Source organism: Geotrypetes seraphini, chromosome 2, assembly GCF_902459505.1.
Source record: "Geotrypetes seraphini chromosome 2, aGeoSer1.1, whole genome shotgun sequence".
NCBI classification, from domain to species: Eukaryota; Metazoa; Chordata; class Amphibia; order Gymnophiona; family Dermophiidae; genus Geotrypetes; species Geotrypetes seraphini.
This window is the reverse complement of record NC_047085.1, coordinates 237,669,483-237,692,622: the sequence shown is the minus strand read 5'-3', so window position 1 is coordinate 237,692,622 and position 23,140 is coordinate 237,669,483. Positions and strand designations below refer to the sequence as shown.

At 44.4% G+C, this 23,140-nt stretch overlaps 1 protein-coding gene across 2 annotated transcripts in view; it reads right to left on the bottom strand.

Annotated features, from left to right (window-relative positions):
- FBXL7 (F-box and leucine rich repeat protein 7) overlaps positions 1-23,140 on the bottom strand; it is a 501,276-nt gene that overhangs the window by 1,594 nt on the left and 476,542 nt on the right. Inside the window, exons 1-2 of one of the 2 annotated variants that reach the window (XM_033935236.1) lie at positions 19,918-19,966; positions 8,878-9,489 (exon numbers count right to left, since the gene is read on the bottom strand). In XM_033935236.1, coding sequence (XP_033791127.1) covers positions 8,878-9,475 — 598 coding nt within the window. In that variant the 5' untranslated portion in view covers positions 9,476-9,489; positions 19,918-19,966. Of the gene's footprint in view, positions 1-8,877; positions 9,490-19,917; positions 19,967-23,140 lie in introns of those variants that run through there. The other variant, XM_033935235.1, reaches the window with a different exon arrangement.

Below are 23,140 nucleotides of genomic sequence, written 5' to 3'. Positions count from 1 at the left end.
GAGAAAAACATGCAGATAAGGGACTGTAGTAAAGAGAGATACATACATCCTTTAAATAAACAAACACATCAAGAAACTGCCACATTGGTTCAGAAGAGAGTGCAAGTAAGGTTACCAGTCTGGATTTCCCCGGACATGTTCTCCTTTTGAGGACATGTCCGGGGGTCTGGACATCTTTTCAAAACCCAGCATTTTGGCCGGGGTTTGAAAAGCCTCCTCTAAATCGCATCAGATTTCCTCCTGCCCGACGAGAGCAGGCAGTGGGGAGTGGGATTGCGGCAGGGCTAGTGCGGGATTGGGGTAGGTCTGGGGCATAATGGGTGGGAGAAGGGTGGGCCTGGGGGCGGATATAGGGGGGGTGTCCATATTTTACTATAGTAAAATCTGGCAACCCTAAGTGCAAGGCACCTGAGCTCCTAATCTGTGTGCAACATATTCTTTATAATAATGCTAAATACTCAGATGAAACTGTCTCTGCAAATGCACAGGGGCCCAGATTCTGTAAACTGTGCCTGCACAAACAGTGCCGGCTATGTGTCAATCACACTTAGGCACCGTTAACGGAATTGCTGTTGACAGCACCTGAGAAAAAACTTAGGCGCCGGTAATGTAGACCAGGGTTTAAAAACACCTGGATTTCCAGTGCCTAAGATAGAATCGCACATAGCGGCACCTAAGATTATCTTTATGCCTAACCACACCTACTTTGACCTTAGTGAGGAGTATGTGGTGCAGTGGTTGGATCTACAGCCTCAGCACCCTGGGGTTGTGGGTTCAAACCCCGCGCTGCTCCTTGTGACCCTGGGCAAGTCACTTAATCCTCCATAGCCCCAGGTACGTTAGATAGATTGTGAGCCCACCGGGACAGAGAGGGAAAATGCTTGAGTACCTGATTGTAAAAACCGCTTAGATAACCTTGATAGGCGGTATATAAAATCCTAATAAACTTGAACTTAGGCATGATTCTGTCATCTACTTTTTTTAAAATGAATTTTAATTGGTTTTAAATGGCATGGTCAATTACCATGCCAATTAAAGCAATTAAGTTAGGCATCAGTAGACACGATCTAGGCGCCTACTGGCTCCTAACTTACAGCGCCATTTTCAGAGTCTAGGCCGGGATGCTTTGTAAATTGTTTCTAGTTTTATCAAAATGATTAAATCAGTCAAAATCTAATTAGATTTAAACAAGTTTATTGATGACAACACAGTAGAGTACGATGCACTACATACCAATCCAACTCAATCACCAATGATTTTTGATATACATAGACACAATAAGGAGTGGAATTGTCCTAAAAAGACTGGTGAACAACAGCTGTTGTAAAAAGTCCTTGAATTCATCCAATGATTCAAATAGCTTTATTCATCCAATATCTCAATGACTCGACATGTACAAGTTTCGACCAAACTGGCCTGCCTCAGGAGTCTAAAGGGTTTTCTCAATAATGCCGGATGATATGCTACAATGTGAAGTTTTTTGCCATGACGCTCGGTGCCAAAGCTAGTCAATGCTTTCTAGAGTCGACTAGCTTTGGCACCGAGCGTCATGGCGAAAAAGTTCACGTTGTAGCATATCATCCGGCATTATTGAGAAAACTCTTTAGACTCCTGAGGCAGGAAACATGTACATGTCGAGTCATCGAGATATTGGATAAATAAAGCTATTTGAATCATTGGATGAATTCAAGGACTTTTTACAACAGTTGTTGTTCACCAGACTTTTTAGGACAATTCCACTCCTTATTGTATCTGTTTGTGCTTGTGGTTTTGTTTCCCCTGTTCTTTTTTTTTTTATATATATATACATAAACAGAATACACAAGAAAACAACCCCCTTCCCCCTTCCCCCCCCCCCCACCAAACCCCAGGTCCATCCAATGCTAGTGAATGAGCCAGCGAGGACCTTCGTAATATCAAGAACAAAAACAGCAAATACACAGTAATATAGAGCATAAACTGGTGAAACAGGATCAGCAAACAACTGAAAATAAAATGCTTAACAACAGACCCCCCCAAACATCAAACCCCAAACTCCCATAAGCTGGAACAAGAAATCCACCCTCCAAGCCTTTCACCCAGTACCTTCGCTTCCCCCTGCGGTTTCCCCCTGTCAAAATCTAATTAATAATGAATGTGTACTATACATACCTGAAATGAGTAAGAACATAAGAATTGCCACTGCTGGGTCAGACCAGTGGTCCATCGTGCCCTGCAGTCTGCTCCCATGGCAGCCCTTAGGTCAAAGACCAGTGCCCTAACTGAGACTAGCCTTACCTGTGTATGTTCTGGTTCAGCAGGAACTTGTCTAACTTTGTCTTGAATCCCTGGAGGATGTTTTCCCCTATAACAGCCTCCGGAAGAGCTTTCCAATTTTCCAGTACACTCTGGGTGAAAAAGAACTTCCTTACGTTTTTATGGAATCTATCCCCTTGAACTTTAGAGAGTGCCCTCTTGTTCTCTCGACCTTGGAGAGGGTGAACAACCTGTCTTTTTCTACAAATCTATTCCCTTCAGTATCTTGAATGTTTCGATCATGTCCCCTCTCAGTCTCCTCTTTTCAAGGGAGAAGAGGCCCAGTTTCTCTAATTTCTCACTGTACGGCAACTCCTCCAGCCCATGGGGGAAAATTCACCCTTTTGCCTCTCTGAATATACAGTATAATTTACTGAATAATAATAGAACTGCTTATATTATGCAGATGGCTCATTATATCGTTCCCTCTTGCTAGCTCCCCTTTGGAAAAATGCTATCAAGAAGAATGGAAGAAAACGTATTGTTGAGAGGGGAGAAATTTCCAAGAATTTCATACTGGTATACTTAATGAAATAGTCTCAGTCACTGGGCAGAATCCAGGTCTAGGGACCTAGGCAAGGTTACAGACTCAGACTAGTTATATGCCCTTAACGCTGCTCTTCAAGAGCAAAATTAGAACACTTGTTTTTCAAGCAGAAAGGATGGGCTTTGCAGAATCAAGTGGTTGTCTTAAATAAGGAGTGGAGGGGCCTCATTTGAGCTGAGTATTTTGGTCTTACAGTAAGATTCAATCCTGAATATAAGCAAATCTATCTTTGAAGAATGGTCTGAAATTTAGCAGCTAAAATTTAATGGTAAGAAATGCAAGGTCAGGCATTTGGGCTGCAAAAACCAGAGGGAACAGTACAGTTTAGGGGTGAAGAGCTTATGTGCACAACGGAAGAACGGCACTTGAAGAGGAAGGCTATTAAAATGGTGGTCTTCGTAATAATGCGTATGGGGACAGACTTAAAAGATCTCAATCTGTATACTTTTGAGGAAAGGCGGGAGAGGGAAGATATGATAGAGTCGTTTAAATACCTATGTAATGTAAATGTGTATAAGTTGAGTCTCTTTCATTTGAAAGGAAACTCTGAAATGAGAGGGCATAGGATGAAGTTAAGATGTGATAGGCTCTGGAGTAATCTAAGGAAATACTTTTTAACAGAAAGGGTGGTGGATGCGTAGAACAGTCTCCTGGAAGAGGTGGTGGAGACAGAGACTGTGTCTGAATTCAAAAGGGCCTGGGATAGGCACATGGGATCTCTTGGAAAGAGAAAGAGATAATGGTTACTGCGGATGGGCAGACTAGATGGGCCATTTGGCCTTTATCTGCCATCATGTTTCTATGTATAGCTTATTGAAGTTATCGATTAGGACATTTTTTGAATTGTTTTGATTTTTTTTTTTGGAACACTGGTTTACACGATGGGGATTTTTTCACTTAATTGGGACTACCGGACAACGTAACAACATAGTGAATAGCGACAGTAAAAACTCACCATCACAACAAAGTGAATCATCATCTGAGATAAGTAAAAATTTCTTTCATATTTTCGATTCATTGAGAGACTGTTAGTACTTATGGAGGTAGGGTGGGTGCAATGATGTGTGGTATTACACTACTTACTATATGCTGTTGCCTGTATAAAGTGGTGTTTTCTATTGAGCACTATTATCATTATTTAATAGAATTTTTGATATACTTATTGAGTTGATAGGGTTTCTTTCTTGTTGATTGTGGTGAGAAATCCTGTTTTTGATTATATTCTCCCATTTCGTAAATACTTTGTAGGGTATAGCTGCATACATCAACTGAGTGTTACATTTACAAGTATATGTGCCACTGTCATCAAAATCCCTTTTGTGTTTGCTGAATTTTCAACACTGACCCAAGAGAGCTTTATTATATGATTATTTTGGCTCGGAGATGTATTTCGCTTAGAGACAACAGAATCCTCCAAATCTTACTTAAGGCGGAACTTATTATATGAGCTTATAATTATGGAAAAGCTATAATTTGACGGGCAACATCCGGATAGGTAGAGGTGTCATTGGAAAGTGTGGGAACCTATTTGGAATGTAATGGCACACAGAGCTGGAAGCTGAATCGTCAACTATTGAGACTCTGCGCAGCGAGTCTCTGGTTAGTAAGTGGTGTTTTGAACCACGGATAACCTCAGCCTTAACTGACTTTTTTGTCCTATGCGATTCCACCTCATCAGCCCCCCCTCCCTAATTCCCTACATGAGTACTTGTTCTGTCATAATTAGTTGTAAGCTCTTCTGAGCAGGACATATACAATGTACAGCGCTGCATGCATCTGGTAGTGCTATAGAAATAATAAATTGTTGTTAACTGTACTCTAGGTTGAAGATATGCATACTTGGTGTGAAGTCATGTTGGTTTTGGGGAAGGGGAATAAGAAGAATAGAAGAGTTAGGATTACGTGTTTTAGCGGACTCCAAAGCAGGAATGGAGTGCCTTGATCCAGATAGCATCAGTTGGGTGGTGGGGGGGGGGGGGGGAAGTGGTCCAGGAAGTTTTACAAGTGTAGTTAAGGGGTTGAGGAGTATAGCCTGTGGGCCTTGGGTTTTTGGCAAGCCTCCCTTTATATCTGTCATAGTTGTCAGGGTTCATAGACAACGGCGCGAAAGACAAAAGCGCGTGCCGACAATTGAGCACAGTGCAGAGCCGTGCGCCGCACAAAATTACAGTTTTTAGGGGCTCCGACGGGGGGTTTTGTTGGGGAACCCCCCCAGTTTACTTAATAGACATCGCGCCGGCGTTATGGGGGGTTTGGGGGGTTGTAACCCTCCATATTTTACTGTAAACTGAACTTTTTCCCTAAAAACAAGGAAAAAGTGAAGTTTTCAGTAAAATGTGGGGGGTTACAACCCCCCACACCTCCCACAACACGGCGCGATGTCTATTAAGTAAAGTGGGGGGTTCCCCCCCACGCCCCCCCGTCGGAGCCCTAAAAACAGTAATTTAGAGCGGCGCGCGCCTCCGCGCTGTGCTCAATTGTCTGGGCGCGCCTTTGTCGTGGCGCGCTTTTGACCTGACACCGTTGTCAGTGGGGTGTTTTTTTTTCAGGGAAGGAAAGAAATGGATGTTTGGTAGTTTGGTTTTATCATTTCTAGAATTAAAATATGTCAACCAAATATGACACACTGCCATACATACATTTTGACAAAGAGAACAGGACAATTCTCTTTAAGTGAATTGTTAGAACGAAATATACACTTTTATGTGGATAAAATGAACATCAGCAGCAGAGCTAACACTCTGAAGGGAGCAGAAAGCATGAGAAATGATTTACAAAAGTTAGAAGTTTGGGCTAATGTTTGGCGGTTAAGCTTTAAGATGATGAAATGCAGAATGATGATTCTGGGTGCAGAAATCCAAAGGAGCTGTCTACGATAGAGATGAAGGGCTGACATGCACAATAGAGAATGACACGGTGACAAAATTCATCACCGTTCCCGTCCCCGCGGATAACCGCGGGAAACCATCTTCATGTCATTCTTTAAGGAGGGAGGGAAGAATCAGAGTATGAATGGCCACAACCACTGACCCGCAAGCTTTGCTTTGAAGAATGCTGGTGTAGAAGAACTGAGGTTGAGATAGACACTACAGAATGACAATCTCTGGTATCCAGAGCAGATATTGTGATGTCATAATGCCTCATTCCACCAGTGCCTAAGAGCCAATCACATCAGTGATGTCACAATGGCTTCATTATTCTTGGCTCCCATAAGAATCAGAGTATGAATGGCCACAACCACTGACCCGCAAGCTTTGCTTTGAAGAATGCTGGTGTAGAAGGACCGAGGTTGAGATAGACACTAGAAAATGACATGGGATTATTTCCCACGGTTATCTGCAGGGATGGGAACAGTGACAAATTTTGTCACCGTGTCATTCTCTACCAAGAAAGGAACTTAGGGGTGACAGTGTCCAGGGATCTCAAGGTGGTGAAAGAATGTGATGACAGTATCCAAAGCCAGAAGGATGTTTAGGCTGCATAGAGAGGGGACATAACCAGCAGTTAGAAGGTGATAATGCCCCTATACAAGTTGTTGATGAGAGCTCACTTGGAGTATTGTGTTTCCAAGTTTAATAAAATTTGATATAAGAACATAAGAACATAAGCAATGCCTCTGCTGGGTCAGACCAGAGGTCCATCGTGCCCAGCAGTCCGCACACGCGGTGGCCCAACAGGTCCAGGACCTGTGCAGTAATCCTCTATCTATACCCTTCTATCCCCTTTTCCAGCAGGAAATTGTCCAATCCTTTCCTAAACCCCCGTACTGTACTCTGCCCCACCACGCCTTCTGGAAGCGCACCCCAGGCGTCCACCACCCGCCGGGTAAAGAAGAACCCCCCAGCACTCGCCCCAAATCTGCCCCCCCCAACTCCTTCAAGTGTCCCCCCGTTCCTTTATTTTTCGAAAGCCTGAAGAATCTGTCCCTCCCCACCCTCTCCATGCCCCCCACGATCCCACAAGTCTCCACCACCATTAAAAAATTGTCTAAGCGGTGTACATTACATTAAATATATATATATATATATATATATATAAACTTTGGGGGTATATAATTAAGACGTGAACCAAACAAGACAGACTGAAACAAATAGGAAAGGGGGTAGAACTACAGTCGTGAGACAAAGAAGGTCGACACAGTGGAGAGGGAGGCTATGCTCTTCCTTACTTAATTTTTAAGGGGAGCTGGTGGTCTAGGAGGGCATTATTTTGTAAAGGACATAAAGACTCAAAGCCATTTGGAGGAAACCGACCAAAAGGGTATGGGATCTACATCAGAAGCCAATGAGAAGAGACTAGAAGACTTAATATATACCCTAGAGAAAGGGTAAGGGGATGGGACTTATACTGCCTTTTTGTGAGTACACATTCAAGGCAGTTTACATATACAAAGGCCCTTATTTTGTACCCGGGGCAATGGAGGATTGAGTGACTTGACCAGGGCCTAGTGGTAGAGCTGCTGCCTCCGTACCCTGAGGTTCTGGGATCAAATTCCAGTGCTGCTTCCTTGTGAGCCTGGGCAACTACATAAGCCATTATAATATGGACTTGGGAAAATCCATTGCTTATTTCTAGGATACGCAGCATAAAATCTGTTTTATTCTTTTGGAATTTTGTCAGGTACATGTGACCTGAATTGCCCACTGTTGGAAACAGGATACTGGGTTTGATGGACCTTTGGTTTGTCCCAGTATAGCAACTCTTATGTTCTTAAGATGGAATAAAAGTTTGGGAATGCTCTAATCAAAGGAAAATATAAATGACTCGCCCGGTAAAAAAGGCATAGAGGGGGGTAATGTGAATAGTGGTGGGGGTGGGAAAGGGTAGCCTAACCTGAGCAGTAGGTACAATCCTATCCTCCTTTCTATGCAGACCAGATAGGCCAAAGTGGTCTTTATCGGTTGTCATTTGCGTTGTTACTGTGTTAAGTATGTTATTATGTAAACTAGTGTTGGATGAAAAGAGATAAACACCAATCCAATTCAGAGAATAGTTAAACTCTGGAATGTGTTGCCAGAGGATGTGGTAAGAGCGGATAGCGTAACTGGTTTTAAGAAAGATTTGGACAAGTTCCTGGAGGAAAAGTCCATAGTCTGTTATTGAGAAAGACATGGGGGAAGCCACTGCTTGCTTTGGATCAGTAGCATGGAATATTGCTACACCTTGGGTTTTGGCCAGATACTAGTGACCTGGATTGGCCACCGTGAGAACGGGCTACTGGGCTTGATGGACCATTGGTCTGATCCAGTAAGGCTATTCTTTATATTCTTAAATAAAACATGAACACAGGAAAGGTGCATTTAAAGGAGAGCTCACATGTTAAGTAGTCTCCCTTGTATTCAGAGCAAAATAGAAAAAGCCCCTAGATATGACTCTTCTCTTCACAAAGAAAATTTTACTCTATGTTTAGCTCATGGAGAGTAAGGCAAATTCAGTAGGAGCTACCTTGCTGTACTGTGGGGCATACGCCCTCCCTAAGAAGATTAAGTTATTACCATTACACAGAAGCATAGTAAGGGGGATGGGGCGAGGGGGGCAGTCTGCTCCGGGTGCCATTTTGCTCGGGGCACCGGCACCCCTCTTCCTCTCTGCCCCTTCCCTTCCCCCCGTACATTTTTAACTTCGGCGCAAGTAGCCACCAACGTTCTGCCCGCGTCAGTGTCGGCGCTTTCTCTGATATCACTTTTGGGACCTGTGCTTAGGAAGTGACATCAGAGAGAGCGTTGAAGCCAATGCAGGCGCTAAGTTGGCGCCTGCTCACGCTGAAGTTAAAAAGGTACGGTGAAGGGGCGCATGCACAGGGAAGTGTGGGGGGGAGGGGCACCCCTCACCCTCGCTACGCCACTACCATGACATAATAAATAACGCACTTAGACAGCTCTGTGAAAATTCACAAAATTACAAGATTAATGCACCGTGACACTCCCCCTCGTCAGATCAAGTGACATTCGGTTCACTGTATCTGTACAACCCTGTCAGGGGTTCACAAACAGAAACTAGAGAATCAATTGTTTATAGCTACTGGATTCATTTACCTGACACATCCAGGTGCTCCAAGTTTGGACACAGCGACACTACATCAAAAACTGCCTCGTTGGATATGTTATAACATCCTGAAACCTCCAGCCTCCTCAGTTCAGGGCAGCACTGAGCGATAGTATAGAGTCCCCTGTCTGTGAGCCGCCTGCAGCCACTAATAATTACGGTCTCCAACATAAGACATACATTTGGGGTGTCTTGACAAAGTCTTCTGGTCAGCACTTTAAGAGCTCTATCCACATTGATCGTCTCTCCCATCAGGCGAATAGTCCTCCAAAGCCGGGGATCCCAGGCTAGGTTGTACCAACGGTGACACACTCTGGTGCAGCGGCAAAGCTGGTTGGTAGGAAGGTAGGACAAGATCTGAACCATGCACTGATCCGGCAGCCGGTCAATGTTTGCCTGTGCCTTCTGGTGCTTGGAGGAGAGTTGGATGAGAGGATGGCTTAGGCGGGTTGGAGGAGGCGAATGGACAATGGCAACAGTCTCCCCTGTGATTGAGGATGATGAGGTGGAGGACCCTCTTCCATTCTGAAAGCTGTGAAAATTTGGTGGACATATCAGGGCTGGGCTAGGCGTGCTGAGTGTACGCATACTCAAATCCGAATCTGCACAAGACAAAATGACACGGTAGCAGTGAGACATCAGGATGTTATCAGAGAACTTTAGGCATTCTATTTTGATGTGCAATCGCAGAACTAAAATGAAACACCAAATGCCAGGTTTAAGCTTGACTGCTCAGCCACTTTATTTGCTAGCTTAAGGCCGGATTATTTAGTGGATTAAAAAAAAATATATCTTATTATCAAAACATAGCAACACAAGACATTTGTAAACATTAACAAGGCATAGAGAGCTCACACCTTTCAGGAATTCATAACAGAATTTATATTTCACATGTAATAGTATATAAGGAAGCAAACTTAATACTTGCAGCAAAATTGCTCTAAATCAGTGGCGTACCAAGGGGGGGGGGGGGCGGGAGGGGCGGTCCGCCCCGGGTACCAAGCCCTGAGGGGGTGCTCCCGGTCCGGTCCAGTTCCCCCCCTCCTGCGCCGGGTGTCGCGTCTGGAAACAGCCTGCAGCAAGATCGCGATGCCAGAGATCTTTGCCTGCTTCGACTGTTTCCTCCGCCACGGTCCTGCCCCTCCTCTGATGTCAGAGGAGGGGCGGGACCGCGGCGGAGGAAACAGCCGAAGCAGGCAAAGATCTCTGGCATCGCGCGATCTTGTTGCAGGCTGTTTCCCCAGGGCAGTAGCGTACCAAGGGGGGCGAGGGGGAGGTCCATCCCGGGTGCCGCCTTAGGGGGGGGGGTGCACAGCTGGCCCGGTCCCTATCGCGCTCCTACCCTCCCAGCGAAAGCAGCATCGGCGCCATTATCGAAAAAGGTAATGGCGCCAGGCCTTGGAGCACCAAGGCAGACCGCTTCTCCCCCCTCCCAGCCGAAATCCCGCTGACCATCCTATCTCTCCTCCCCCAAGTGAACCTTTCCGACCCTCCCAGCGAAAGCAGCAAACCTCCCTCCAGTAGCGTCGGCTTTATCCTCCCTCTGCCGCATCACTGATGACGTCATCAGTAACGCGGCAGAGGGAGGAGAAAGCCGCGAAGGAGGTTTGCTGCTCTCGCTGGGAAGGTCGGAAAGGTTCACGGAGGGGGGGGGAGATAGGAGGGTCAGCGGGGGTTCGGCTGGGAGGGGGGAGAAGCGGACTGCCTAGGTGCTCCATTACCTTCTTCGGGCAGCAGCAGCGTTTACAATTCGCTGCTGTTGCCGGCTTCAGGCCTTGTTCTCTGCCTGGTCCTGCCTACTTCCAGTTTTCATGAAGACAGGACCCGACAGAGAGGAAGGCCTGAAGCGGGCAACAGCAGTGAATTGTGAATGCTGCTGCTGCCCGATGAAGTTCAGGACATCAGGACATCGGGGAAGGAGCAGGAAGAAATCGGCTGCTGGCTTTGTGCGGGCTAGGGGGAGAGAGAAAGAAAGGAAAAAATAAAGAGGGGGGGGGCCAGGGGGAGAGAGAAAGAAAGGCAGAAAGAAAGAGGGGGACCAAGGGGAGAGAAAGAAAGGCAGAAATAAAGAGGGGGGCAAGGGGGAGAGAAAGAAAGGCAGAAAGAAAGAGGAGGGCCAGGGGGAGAGAGAAAGAAAGGCAGAAAGAAAGAGGGGGACCAAGGGGAGAGAAAGAAAGGCAGAAATAAAGAGGGGGGCCAGGAGGAGAGAGAAAGAAAGGCAGAAATAAAGAGGGGAGCCAGGGGGAGAGAGAAAGAAGAAGGACCAGAAGAAGGACCAGAGACTCATGAAATCACCAGACAAAAAAGTAGGAAAAATGATTTTATTTTCAACTTAGTGATCAAAATGTGTCCGTTTTGAAAATTTATATCTGCTGTCTATATTTTGCACTATGGCCCCCTTTTACTAAACCGCAATAGAGTTTTTTAGCGCAGGGAGCCTATGAGCGTCGAGAGCAGCGTGGGGCATTCAGCGCAGCTCCCTACGCTAAAAACCGCTATCGCAGTTTAGTAAAAAGGGAGGGGGAATATTTGTCTATTTTTGTATAGTTGTTACTGAGGTGACATTGCATAAAGTCATCTGCCTTGACCTCTTTGAAAACCCGCGGAATATAAATGATAATTAACATTTTCTCTGCGTACAGCGTGCTTTGTGTTTTTAAAATTTTATTGTTGGTAGATCATTTTGACTTGGCCACAAAGGTAAGGGGGAGGGAGGGAGGGGAACTGCTGAAAGACATCTAGTAATCCTTGTAGGCTTGACTGCAGGGAATTATTTTTGTAAAATCATGTTTTGTTATGTGACTGGCATTATCTAGACTTTAATTTCTATGAATGAATAGAATGAAAATGATATAAAATTACTTGCTTGTTTTTATGTGCGTGCACTGAAGGAAAGTGGAGAGAGAGTGGGCTGAGGATGCTGAAGGGAAATGGGGAAGAGAGTGGGGAGAAGACGCTGATTTATAAATTGACAATTGTACAGAATATTGTTTCTTTTTATACTTTAATATAAACAATTCAAGGCTTGTGTGGATGGAATCAGGTGGTTTGCGAGGATGGGGACCGAGCTTACGGGGATTAGTCCAATAAAATGGTATTTTTTTATTTCTCATTATTTGTTTTATTTTTATTTGTTAATTTATAAAGTGGTGATTGTTATGTATCAGGTTTTTCAAATTTACATCTACTGTCTTTATATTTTGCACTGTATTAGAGGACATGTGTTACTGTTTTTTGTGGTGTTGCATTGTATCCAGGGTCTGGTTTCTTGGCGGATCAGTTTAACTTTTGTCTACATATTTCTATTTTTAGTTTGTGATTATTCCATTTTGGGCGAGGGTGTATCTCTGTTCTGTGTGTTCTGAAAAAGACATAGATTTCAGTTGGCATTGACTACAGGACCAATTGACTGTGCGGGATCTGGCTTGTTTAGTTTTACAATGTATGTGTTGGTGTTCTAGTGCTCACTGCAATGTTTAAGATGCAGCCTTTTCCTAGGTACACTCTTGTGGTGCGATATGTAGATTGGTACTAAAAATCATATTTTTCATATAGATGGGGGGGTGTCAAAAAATGATGGGCCCCGGGTGCCACATACCCTAGGTACGCCACTGCTCTAAATAATAAGAAGTTTGCTAATGAGAAATTGCAAGGGAGTAATCTCTTATAATAAAACCCTAAGCGGCACGTGCGCACTCTCATCGGCGTGCTTCCATGATCCGTAGGTCCGTGGAGGAAGGAGTGCGCATGCGCGCCTACAACTGCCCCACACTCGCTGGTGCCTGGCTCAGCCTGGCTTCTCCTGCCCCCTCCGCCTCGCCTCTCCTTACCTGCTTTCTCGATTTTGCCGGACACCGCTCTGCAATTCCGTGCGCCGCGAGGCCCAGCCCACTGCCGCCCGCCCAGGTCTCGCTCGCTGAGTGACGGAGCCGCGGCCCTGCCCGGAGCCTGGCCGCAGCCCGGGTCACAGTGCCACCCCGCGGCTGCCAGCGGGAGTGCCGCAGCTCCACGCACACAGGGAGCGACGTGCTCCTAAACGCAACGGATGCACGCCGCTCTATGATAGTGACATGCGCTCCCTAAGAGACACCGACACAGACCTCTCTATACAGTGAGTGTGCACTGCTACGTGGGCATCACATCCACCTTTCTCAGGATACAAAAACCCCAAATTTATACAGCCAAGTCTAAAGCCCATTCATATAGGGAAGTAGGGTGGGGGGAAAGGGGGTCAGGGAGAGAGGCAGACAGAAACAAAGACAGCGGGAGGGAAAGAGGGACAGAAATAAAGAAAGACAGACAGACATATATTCTAGCACCCGTTAATGTAACGGGCTAAAATACTAGTCTGTGAATATTTGTTAAGGTTAGTCTTGGGGTAGTTTTTGGTCTATAGGTGATAGGAACGTTAGGTTAAACTTGGGCTTTGCTCCTTAGCTGTTCAGACCAGTCCTGAACTGTATTTTTTAAAGAGAATTAAGCTGTCAGCATTATTGATCCAAGCTGGTATACTGAAAAAAACAACAACATTGCAACATGTAGAATCTTTCTTGATTGCTGAGCATTACCATTGACAGTTTATAAATATGATTTAAGCAAAAAAAAAACAAATCTTCAGACCAACGATGAGGCCGGTGAGTCATGGAGAAAGTTGCCCTATATGAAATGAGTCGCCACATAGGTCTACAAAAAATTTTAATAAAATAATATGGTTTTGATTAGGGCTACCAGACGTCCAGATTTTTGAAAAGCCTGCTCAAATTGAATTGGGCAGGGAAGAAATCTGTGCATGTGCGAATGCCGTGCGTGACATCATCGCATGGCATCCGCGCATTTGAGAATTTCCTCCCTTTATGACAAAACCAGGCTAGCGAGGGGCTAGGGCAGGACTGGGGGTGGGATTAGGGCATTGCAGGGTGGAGATGGGTAGTACTGGATGGGTCTGGGGGGGGGGGGGGCGGGCCTAGGGAGTCTGGACTTTCCGATTGGACAATCTGGCAACTCTAGTTTTGATACATAAATAACACTTCTTCAGTTAATTTTTGCCACCCGTGATAAATACTTTAAGGTTTTGTGATGGCACTGGGATTGTTTATAATTAAGGAGTCCTAGCCCTGCTGAAAGTTTCCAGGTTTATTTTGTATTTGATACACTGCTATCGGTACAGCCATCATCTAATCAGGTACTCTAAGTATTTTCCCTTATCTTTCAGAGTGGGCTCACAATCTAACTGATACCTGGGCAACGGAAGGTTAGGTCACTTGCCCAGGGTCACGAGGAACAGCAGTGGGCCTTAAACCTACAACCTCAGGATGCTGAGGCAGCAGCTGCAATCACTAGGCCGCTCCGCCACTCCATGGATGACCATAGTTAAAGGGGTCCCCTTGTTCTCAGCCTGTTCTAGCCATTAGACTTCTCAGCCTCAGGAGTGCCTGGAAAATACCAAGGTGGTATGGGACAGAGCCCAAAATGATCCAGTAAGCAGTGATATTCAGTCCATTAAGCAGATAAAGTTAAGGCTGCTTTATCTAGTTAGGCAAGCGATACGAATTGCCACTGAATCCAGATATCTGGCTAAATAGTGGCATTGAATATCTAGATTATTTTATTGCTGTGAGTGATATTTTAAAATTTTATTTATGTATTTTTTTTTTTAAGTTCAATCATTTTTATTAATATTTTAATGTATACATACATCTAAAGCATGAATGACAGTATCTTGACAGTGATAGCAAAAAGCATATACTATGACTGCCCCTTATTACATGATTATTGGCATTCAGTCTGGTCACAAATTTGCTCTTTCCTAGGGATTACAGAACAGTTGACATATCAAAAATTACTTATTAGTTTAACTAGCTCACATATGATGATACCGATAGATAAAGTTCCATTGCTTCAGTTTCTTTTATTAGTAGCATTGCGTATCATTCTCTCTAACTGGAAAATTTTTTCCAATACTGTATATCCCATATTGAATGGTGGAACACTGTATGTCTATATGCAAAATATGAGAGAGTGGCAGCCACTCGAAAGGGCTATATATCCAGATTTGAATCAATGTGGTCATCATTACTTACATTAACGGAGTATGGGTTATTTATGTATTTTAAAAAATTTCTATACCGTTTCAAACTAAACGGTTTACATATTTAAAAACAAAATCATCATAACATAGACATACAAATAATCCTCAAAAATCATATCTACAAATTAAAACCATGTTAAAAAACGGTTGTGAACAGTTCATCAGCTTTGCCCAGGAGGGCAATTATTGACTAGAAGAAGGCATTTACAAATCTGCTGAAGCCGGATATTGACCTATTAGTTTTTATTTATGGGCGTGTTACTCTTTTCTACTTGCTTCACCAAAGCCAGATATCGGTTGGAATTCTGATGTTTAATATGAGATCATTTTCAATCTGCGTGATAATGTTTTCTTCATGGTTGCTCTTTGGCAATAAAATTAGCACTAGGGGTGAAATTTTTGAGCAAAAGAAGAGCAATAACTACATTAAAAAGAAGGTGAAAAATCCTGCAAATCTGTTTGTAGAATTTTGAAACAGCTCATCTTTATTCTAAAGATTTAACACACCCTTTTATGAAGTCGCGTTAGGGATTTTTTCGTGGAAGCTTTTACCGCTGCAGTTGGCAATAAAAAACCCTAACGCGGCTTCATATAAAGTGGGTAAATTTCCTGAAATTCCTGGAAGACATTGCACAAAAATTATCAGGCAAACCTCTCGTGCAAAAAAAACATTAGGAAACCTTTTACCTGATTCTTAAATTTAGCACATTTATTCATAAGTGCTTTCACAGAATGTTTTTTTAAAAAAAATCTTTCGGCTTTTCTTTTTCATTTTAATACCATTTTAGAAACATAGAAACTAGAGAGTTGCGCGGGGACAGAAATCCCACCCGTCCCCACCCGTCCCCGCCAAAATCCCACCCATCCCCACCCGTCCCCGTGAGGAATCCCTCCGTCCCCACCCGTCCCCGTGAGGAATCCCTCCGTCCCCACCCGTCCCCGCGAGGAATCCCCTCCGTCCCCACCCGTCCCCGCGAGGAATCCCCTCCGTCCCCACCCGTCCCCGCGAGGAATCCCCTCCGTCACCATCCTTCCCTATAAACTTCAGAAATAGTTATTTTATTTAATTATGCTACTGAATTAAAGGCTCTGGTAGAGACCCATTTACAAATAAGCAAAGAGACTATTAATTTGGAAATATTAATTGGGAAGAATACATACTTTGTAAATGGGTTTCTACCAGAACCTCTAATGTAAATATAAAATATAAATACTCAGCTGATGAGAACCCACAAACTGTCAGCTGAGGACTTCCTTTGCAGTTGGCCTGGGGTCCCTTTTGCCAAGCTTGGCAGGCAGCAGTAGCGTCCCTGAGTCACAGATGCTGGCACCTCAGTGGCTCATGGATGCTGCCAGCGACTGCTGTGCTTGGTGGAGGGGAGTTCTGACCATCTCTAGAGGAGGTCCTCTGCTGGCGGTGCTTGGGGATCCCCACCAGTCACAGCAAGGGCCAACAAGTACTTCAACACTGTAGAAATAAAACCAGAAATGCATTTCCTTTTCTTTTGAACACAAAACAAAGATATCTGCCATATACATTTCCCAAGGCAGATGACTCTATGCAATGTCACCTCGGTAACAAAATACAAAAATAGACAAATACACCCCCTCCCTTTTTACTAAACCACAATAGTAGGTTTTAGCACAGGGAGTTACGCTGAATGCCTCGCGCTGCTCTCAATGCTCATAGGTTCCCTGCGCTAAAAAACAATATTGCGGTTTAGTAAAAGGGAGCCATAGTGCAAAATATAGACAGCAGATATAAATTCTCAAAACAGACACATTTTGATCACTAAATTGAAAATAAAATCATTTTTCCTATCTTTGCTGTTTGGTGATTTCATGAGTCTCTGGTTGCACTTTCTTCTTCTGACTGTGCATCCAATCTTTCTTCCTTTCTTTCAGCCTCCTGTATGTTTCCTCTCCTCCAGACCTCATTCTCTCCCCCAACTTTTTCTTTCTGTCTCCCTGTTCCCCCTTCTTTCTGTCTCTCTGTCTGCCCCCTTTCTTTCTTTCTCCGTGCCCTCCCCCAAGCCACTCGGTTTGCTGCCACCGCCATCGGGGAATAGTCCCCAAGCCACCGCTGTCCCAAGCTTTCCCTGCAGAAGCGTCGCGCTGACCAGCATTCCGCTCCCTGACGTCAATTCTGACGTAGGAGAGGAAGTTCCGGGCCAACAAGGCATTTCTCCTCATTCCATCCAGCCTGAGCCCCATCTCTCCTTGATCCAGCATTTCCCTTCTGTGTCTGTCAGAATTACCATTCCACCTATTTTCCAGCATCACCCTTCTTTGTGTCCATCTCACCTATATCCCTATCTCACCACTTTTTCAGAATCTTCATTTGTCTCTGTCCTTGTCTTTACCCCATATTCACCATTTGCCCTTTCAATGTCTTTATCTCCCCCCCCCCACACACACTTTTTCAGCATTACTTCTATGTCTCTATTTCACCTCCTCTTCATGTCCCCTCTGTATCTCTATCCTTATTCAGAAGGTCCTGCTTACCCTTTCTCTTCTTTGTGTCACTATCTCCATTTTCAGCTTTCCCCCCTTTTCCTTTGTTAATGCACCCTGTAGCCAGAATCTTTCCACCCTCCCTCCACTCCGGCCCAACCCAGTATGAAATATTTCCTTTTGTTTCTCTCCCCTCTCTCTTCTCCTCCCTCACCCACGAGTCCTGCATCTGGCCCTCTCCCTTCTACCTGCACCTGGCAATACCCCCCTGCTCCGCGGCTCTCTTAAGCAACTCGTCAGCAGCGGTGATCAAGACAAGCTGCCGACATCGAGGCCTTCCCTCTACGAGTCCCACCTTTGTGGAAAAAGGAAGTTGAAACAAGCGGGACTCGCAGAGGGTACGCCCCGACGTCAGAAGCTGCTGCTGAGTTGCCGAAGAGAGCCGCAGGTAGAAGGGAGAGGGAGATAGGAAGGCTGTAGAAGCTCCGGAGCATGACACCGAACCCGGCCAGGATGATTTCTTTTTCAGGCTGCTGCTGCCGCTGCTATCCCCCACCCGAAATGACAAAAAACAGCCTAATGCCCGCGTCGGGAAATAGCCATGCTGAGCAGTGAGCTCAGCACGTACACAGATGAAAGCCTTGCTTGCTGATTGGTCCGGCGGCACGGTGGGGCGGGGCCGCCGGACCAATCAGCAAGCAAGGCTTTCATCTGTGTACGTGCTGAGCTCACTGCTCAACATGGCTATTTCCCGACACGACGCCAGACTTGTAATCTGCATGCTTGCATCGCCAGAATTTAGGTAGGTTGTTTTCATCCCCGTGGGAGTCCCGTGGGCAAGGGGGCGTCCCCGTGGGAGTCCCGTGGGTCAGGGGGGCATCCCCGTGGGAGTCCCGTGGGCCAGGGGGCGTCCCCGTGGGAGTCCCGTGGGCCAGGGGGGGAACCCGCGGGATCCCCGCGGGACCCGCGGGATCCCCGCGATCCCCGTTCCCGTGCAGACCTCTAATAGAAACATGATGGCAGGAAAAGGCCATATGACCCATCTAGTCTGCCCATCCGCAGTAACAAGTTCAAGTTCAAGTTTATTAATATTTGATTAATCACTTAATCGATTTGCTAAGCGATGTACAAAATCATAAATTAAAAATAGAAATACAAATAAGGACAGTTCAAATGACACATATTTAACAAGAATCCAAATGATAACTATGTAACAACAAGACAAACTTGAGTTGGGAGGAGAGGGGGGAAAGTTACAAGTTTTTCATATTGAAGAAAAAACAAAAAAGGAAAAAACAAAAGGGGACGGGGGAATTGTAAAAATCTAAGTATAAAAAAAAATTCTAAAATTTAAATGTTAAAAAGCATCTTTTAAAAGATGGGTTTTTAGATATATTTAAAAAGAGGTGGGGTCCCACATGCCTATCCCAGGCCCTTTTGAATTCAGACACAGTCTCTGTCTCCACCACCTCTTCCGGGAGACTGTTCCACGCATCTACCACCCTTTCTGTAAAAAAGTATTTCCTTAGATTACTCCAGGCCTATCACCTCTTAACTTAATCCTATGCCCTCTCATTGCAGAGTTTCCTTTCAAATTAAAGAGACTCGACTCATGTGCATTTACATTACGTAGGTATTTAAACGTCTCTCAAGTAATAAATTGTAGTGACAGAAAACCCCAAAAGATATAAGAATGTCACTCGCCAGCAGTGGACTCAATTTCTCAGATCCCCCAATCAATACAAAACGGTGGAGAAAAAGCCTCAAGAAATACTTTATCACGTAGCAATCATTGATGATTTTTAGGCTAGCGTTGTTTTTGTTATTGGCAAAACAACTCACATCAAAAGGAATGTAGGAATCTAGAGAGATACAAAACCCACTAATGTGCACAGTAAAAAATAGTAATTTTAATAAAAATTATTTTTAATATATTTTTAACTTTTTATTAAATTTTCAAAGAGCCCATTTTTTTCAAAACTATAAAGGCTAATTCAGATGAAAGATAGAAAAAAACAGAAATATAACTTAGCTCTGGCCCCAGAACACTTGCTGTTGCTTAACCGACTCCGCCAGTATCATACAAACTTCTCTTCTTTTCAACTGCGTTCAGGGTTACAGCTACTACAACGGCGGCAGGGATAATGTTTTTTTACTGTGTACAGTAGTGGGTTTTGTATCTCTCTAGATCCGTACATTCCTTTTGATGTGAGGTTTTTTTTGCCAATAACAAAAACAACGCTAGCCTAAAAATCATCAATGATTGCTACGTGATAAAGTATTTCTTGAGGCTTTTTCTCCACCTTTTGGTATTGAATGGGGGATCTGAGAAATTGAGTCCACTGCTGGTGAGTGACATTCTTACATCTTATATCTTTTTGATTTAAATATCTCTATCATATTTCCCCTCTCCCACCTTTCCTGCAAAATATACAGATTTAGATCTTTTAAGTCTGTCGCCATACACCTTATGATGAAGACCACATACCATTTTAGTAGCCTTCCTCTGGACCGACTTCATTCATTTTCTCCCCTCATACCCTTCATGAAAAAGGTGGTTAATAAATCCAAGTAAAAAAAAAGGACTCCAAGGTTCATGTGTGTCTTAAAACTTGATATATCTCCTAGACCAGTGTTTTTCAACCAGTGTGCCGCGAGATGTTGCCTGGTGTGCCGCAGGGCCGCCGGGCCCGGAGCTGACAGGGGGCCCGAGGCAGGGGCGCCAGTAGCTCGCCAAGGCAAAGTGAGTCGATCACCCAGGACTCACTTTGTCTTGGCGATCTAGTCTTCTTCTCCCCGATGTCAATTCTACAGTCGGAGAGGAAGTTCGGGCCAGCCAATCGCTGCCTGGCTGGGCGGAACTTCCTTTCCGATTGTAGAATTGACGTCAGGGAGAGCATGCGTCGGCGTCGGCTTTGGGGCCTGTTATCCATTGGTGGGTCCTGTTCCCCGATGGCAGCGGCAGTGGCAGTGGCTTGGGGAACGGCAGGGAGAAAGAAAGAAAGGGGGCAGGCAGGGAAACAGAAGGAAAGAAGAGAAACAGAAAAAAAGAAAGAAAGGTCAGGGAGAGAGGAAGAAAAAGTTGGGGGAGGGAATGAGGTGTGGAGGAAAGCATACAGGATGATAGAAGGGAAGAAAGATTGGATGCACAGTCAGAAGAAGAAAGTGCAACCAGAAATCACCAGACAAGATAGGAAAAATGATTTTATTTTAAATTTAGCAAAGTGGAGGCAGTATTATCACAGTTTTCAAAGGAATTTGCCCAAATAACTTAATAGTTAACTGGGTAAATTCCCAGAGATGAAAACTTCCCTTCACTTACTATGCACAGTTCTGAATTTATATCTGCTGTCTATATTTTACAATATGGTCACCTTTTACTAAACCACAATAGTGGTTTTTAGCGCAGGGAGCCTATGAGCGTCAAGAGCAGCGCTGGGCATTCAGCGCAGCTCCCTGCGCTAAAAACTGCTATTGTGGTTTAATAAAAAGGATGGAGGGTATATTTGTCTATTTTTGTATGCTATAAAATCCAAATACAGAGAGAGACTGAGAGCTGTTGACGAAGAGCTACGTGTGTGTCTTTCTTCGATTCCAGCCAGAATATCAGCTTTGTGTTCAGCCAAACAGGCCCAGGTTTCGCACTGAATAAAGTATTTTATAATTTTTATTTCGTAATAAAGTAATTATAAAATACTTTCTTTGTGTTTATTTGATTCCTATTCAAGAGAATTACTTTATATATAGTCAATATAGGCAGAGTTAAATTTTTTAACATTTTCTAATGGTGGTGTGCCTCGTGATTTTTTTCATGAAACAAGTGTGCCTTTGCCCAAAAAAGGTTGAAAAACACTGTCCTAGACTGATACACAGATCACAGTAATGAACACAAAAAAAAACTCCCCCCTAAAATGAAGAAAAGAACTATAATAATTAAAAGGAAAGATTGACACTCTGAAGAGAGACAAATACAGCGCACTGAATTTCTCAACTGTCCGTTGGGCACTTAGAATCCTGATAATTCATCACTGACAGATTTTTAAAAATGTGTTTTCAGCAAAAGATGGCTTGCTTCGACTGAGGGTGGAAGCTTGATCCATCCCTTGGGGGTTTTCAGAAAGTGGTTGTAGTGACTTTTTTTTTTCCTCTACTTTCCCTAGAGGTGTTTGCAGGGAAAACAATACATATTTTTTGATTTTATCTTGCATTTTGAAAAATTGTCTTGGAACAGGAAAAGAAAATTAAGATCCATGTATGGAGTAATAATAGTATAGGGCCAAATACAATGGAAGTTATTCCAACTTAATATGACTTTTTTTTTTCTTTTTTGATTTCTCTCAAGCTTTAGAATTTTTGCAGTTTTAGTTTATTAATTAATTGTAATGATCTTTTCTGGATTATACATATTATATTGTATATTAAAGTTGTAAAATTAAAAAAGACCCCCCCCCTATCTAATTTGCTGTGGCATACCCGGTTTGTTGGTCACCCAGTGCAGAACACTCCCCTCCTCCAGGCAGTGGAGGAGGGTGTGTGGAGCAGCCATGGAGCTGCGGTTTGCATGGCTGTTGGCTCTGCCAGTCCCCTGCCCCAGAACAGGAAACTGATGTCAGAGAGAGCAGGGGCTGGCGTTGCCAACAGACTGCATGTGGACAGCATTCCTGTGACTGCTCCAAGCACCCCCCCCCCCCTCCAACTCCTTCCTGCACCTGGGACCTCTATGGCCCCTATGACCCTGCATTTGGTACAACAGAGCTAGGTTGTTGTTTTTTTAAATGCTATCTACAATGAATTTGCATGAGCGATTTGCACTGCAGTGGAGGCAAATGTATTGCAACTATCTTCACAGCTTGATTGGTTGATGGAACCACTGATCTAGCCCAGTGTTTCTCAGCTCGGTCCTGGAGCACTCCCCTTGCCAGTCAGGTTTTCAGGATATCCACATTGAATCTGCAGAAACTTGATTTGCATGCACTGCCTCCATTATATGCAAATTTCTTTCATGCATATTCATTGTGGATATCTTGAAGATCTGACTGGCAAGGGGGTACTCCAGGACCGAGTTGAGAAACACTGATCTAGACAGTTCCTATCGATTTCCATAATATTTGTAAGTGCCATTAAGTAACCCATGAACCACATGCAAACATATTTTGTTTTCTTTGCAAAGTTCCCCCTCCCCCTCCCTTCCACAAGTCGCATGGAATGGCTATAAAAGATGACCCCCATCTCCACTATTTACATTGCAGTTTCCTGAGTTTATTTTCCGCTGCAGCTTTGAATCTCCAGCGTGGCACCTGCTCCTCTCCTGCCGCGTGTTTCCTGTTTGGCCAGCAAATCTTATGCTCTCAGAACCTTTCTTCTCTCCTTTTGAAGCATTGCCAAATTGTGTAAAAGTCTCTAGAAGGTACACTCTAAACCTGTAAAGACTGAAGATACAATCTCTGATATACAGTCAATAATTCGGGGCTCTGATAAGCAAGCACAGCTGCAGCCCAGATGTGCTAAAGGGTTTCTCCCACAGTGTACTTATGGAAATGGTGCTCGGTAAGGTTACCAGACGTCAGGATTTCCCTGGACATGTCGTCCTTTTCGAGGATGTCCGGGGGCTCCGGACGGCTTTTCAAAACCCAGCACTTTGTCTGGATTTTGAAAAAGCTTCTCATCAACATCGCGTCGGGTAGAGGCATAGCGAGGGTGAGAGGCGCCTG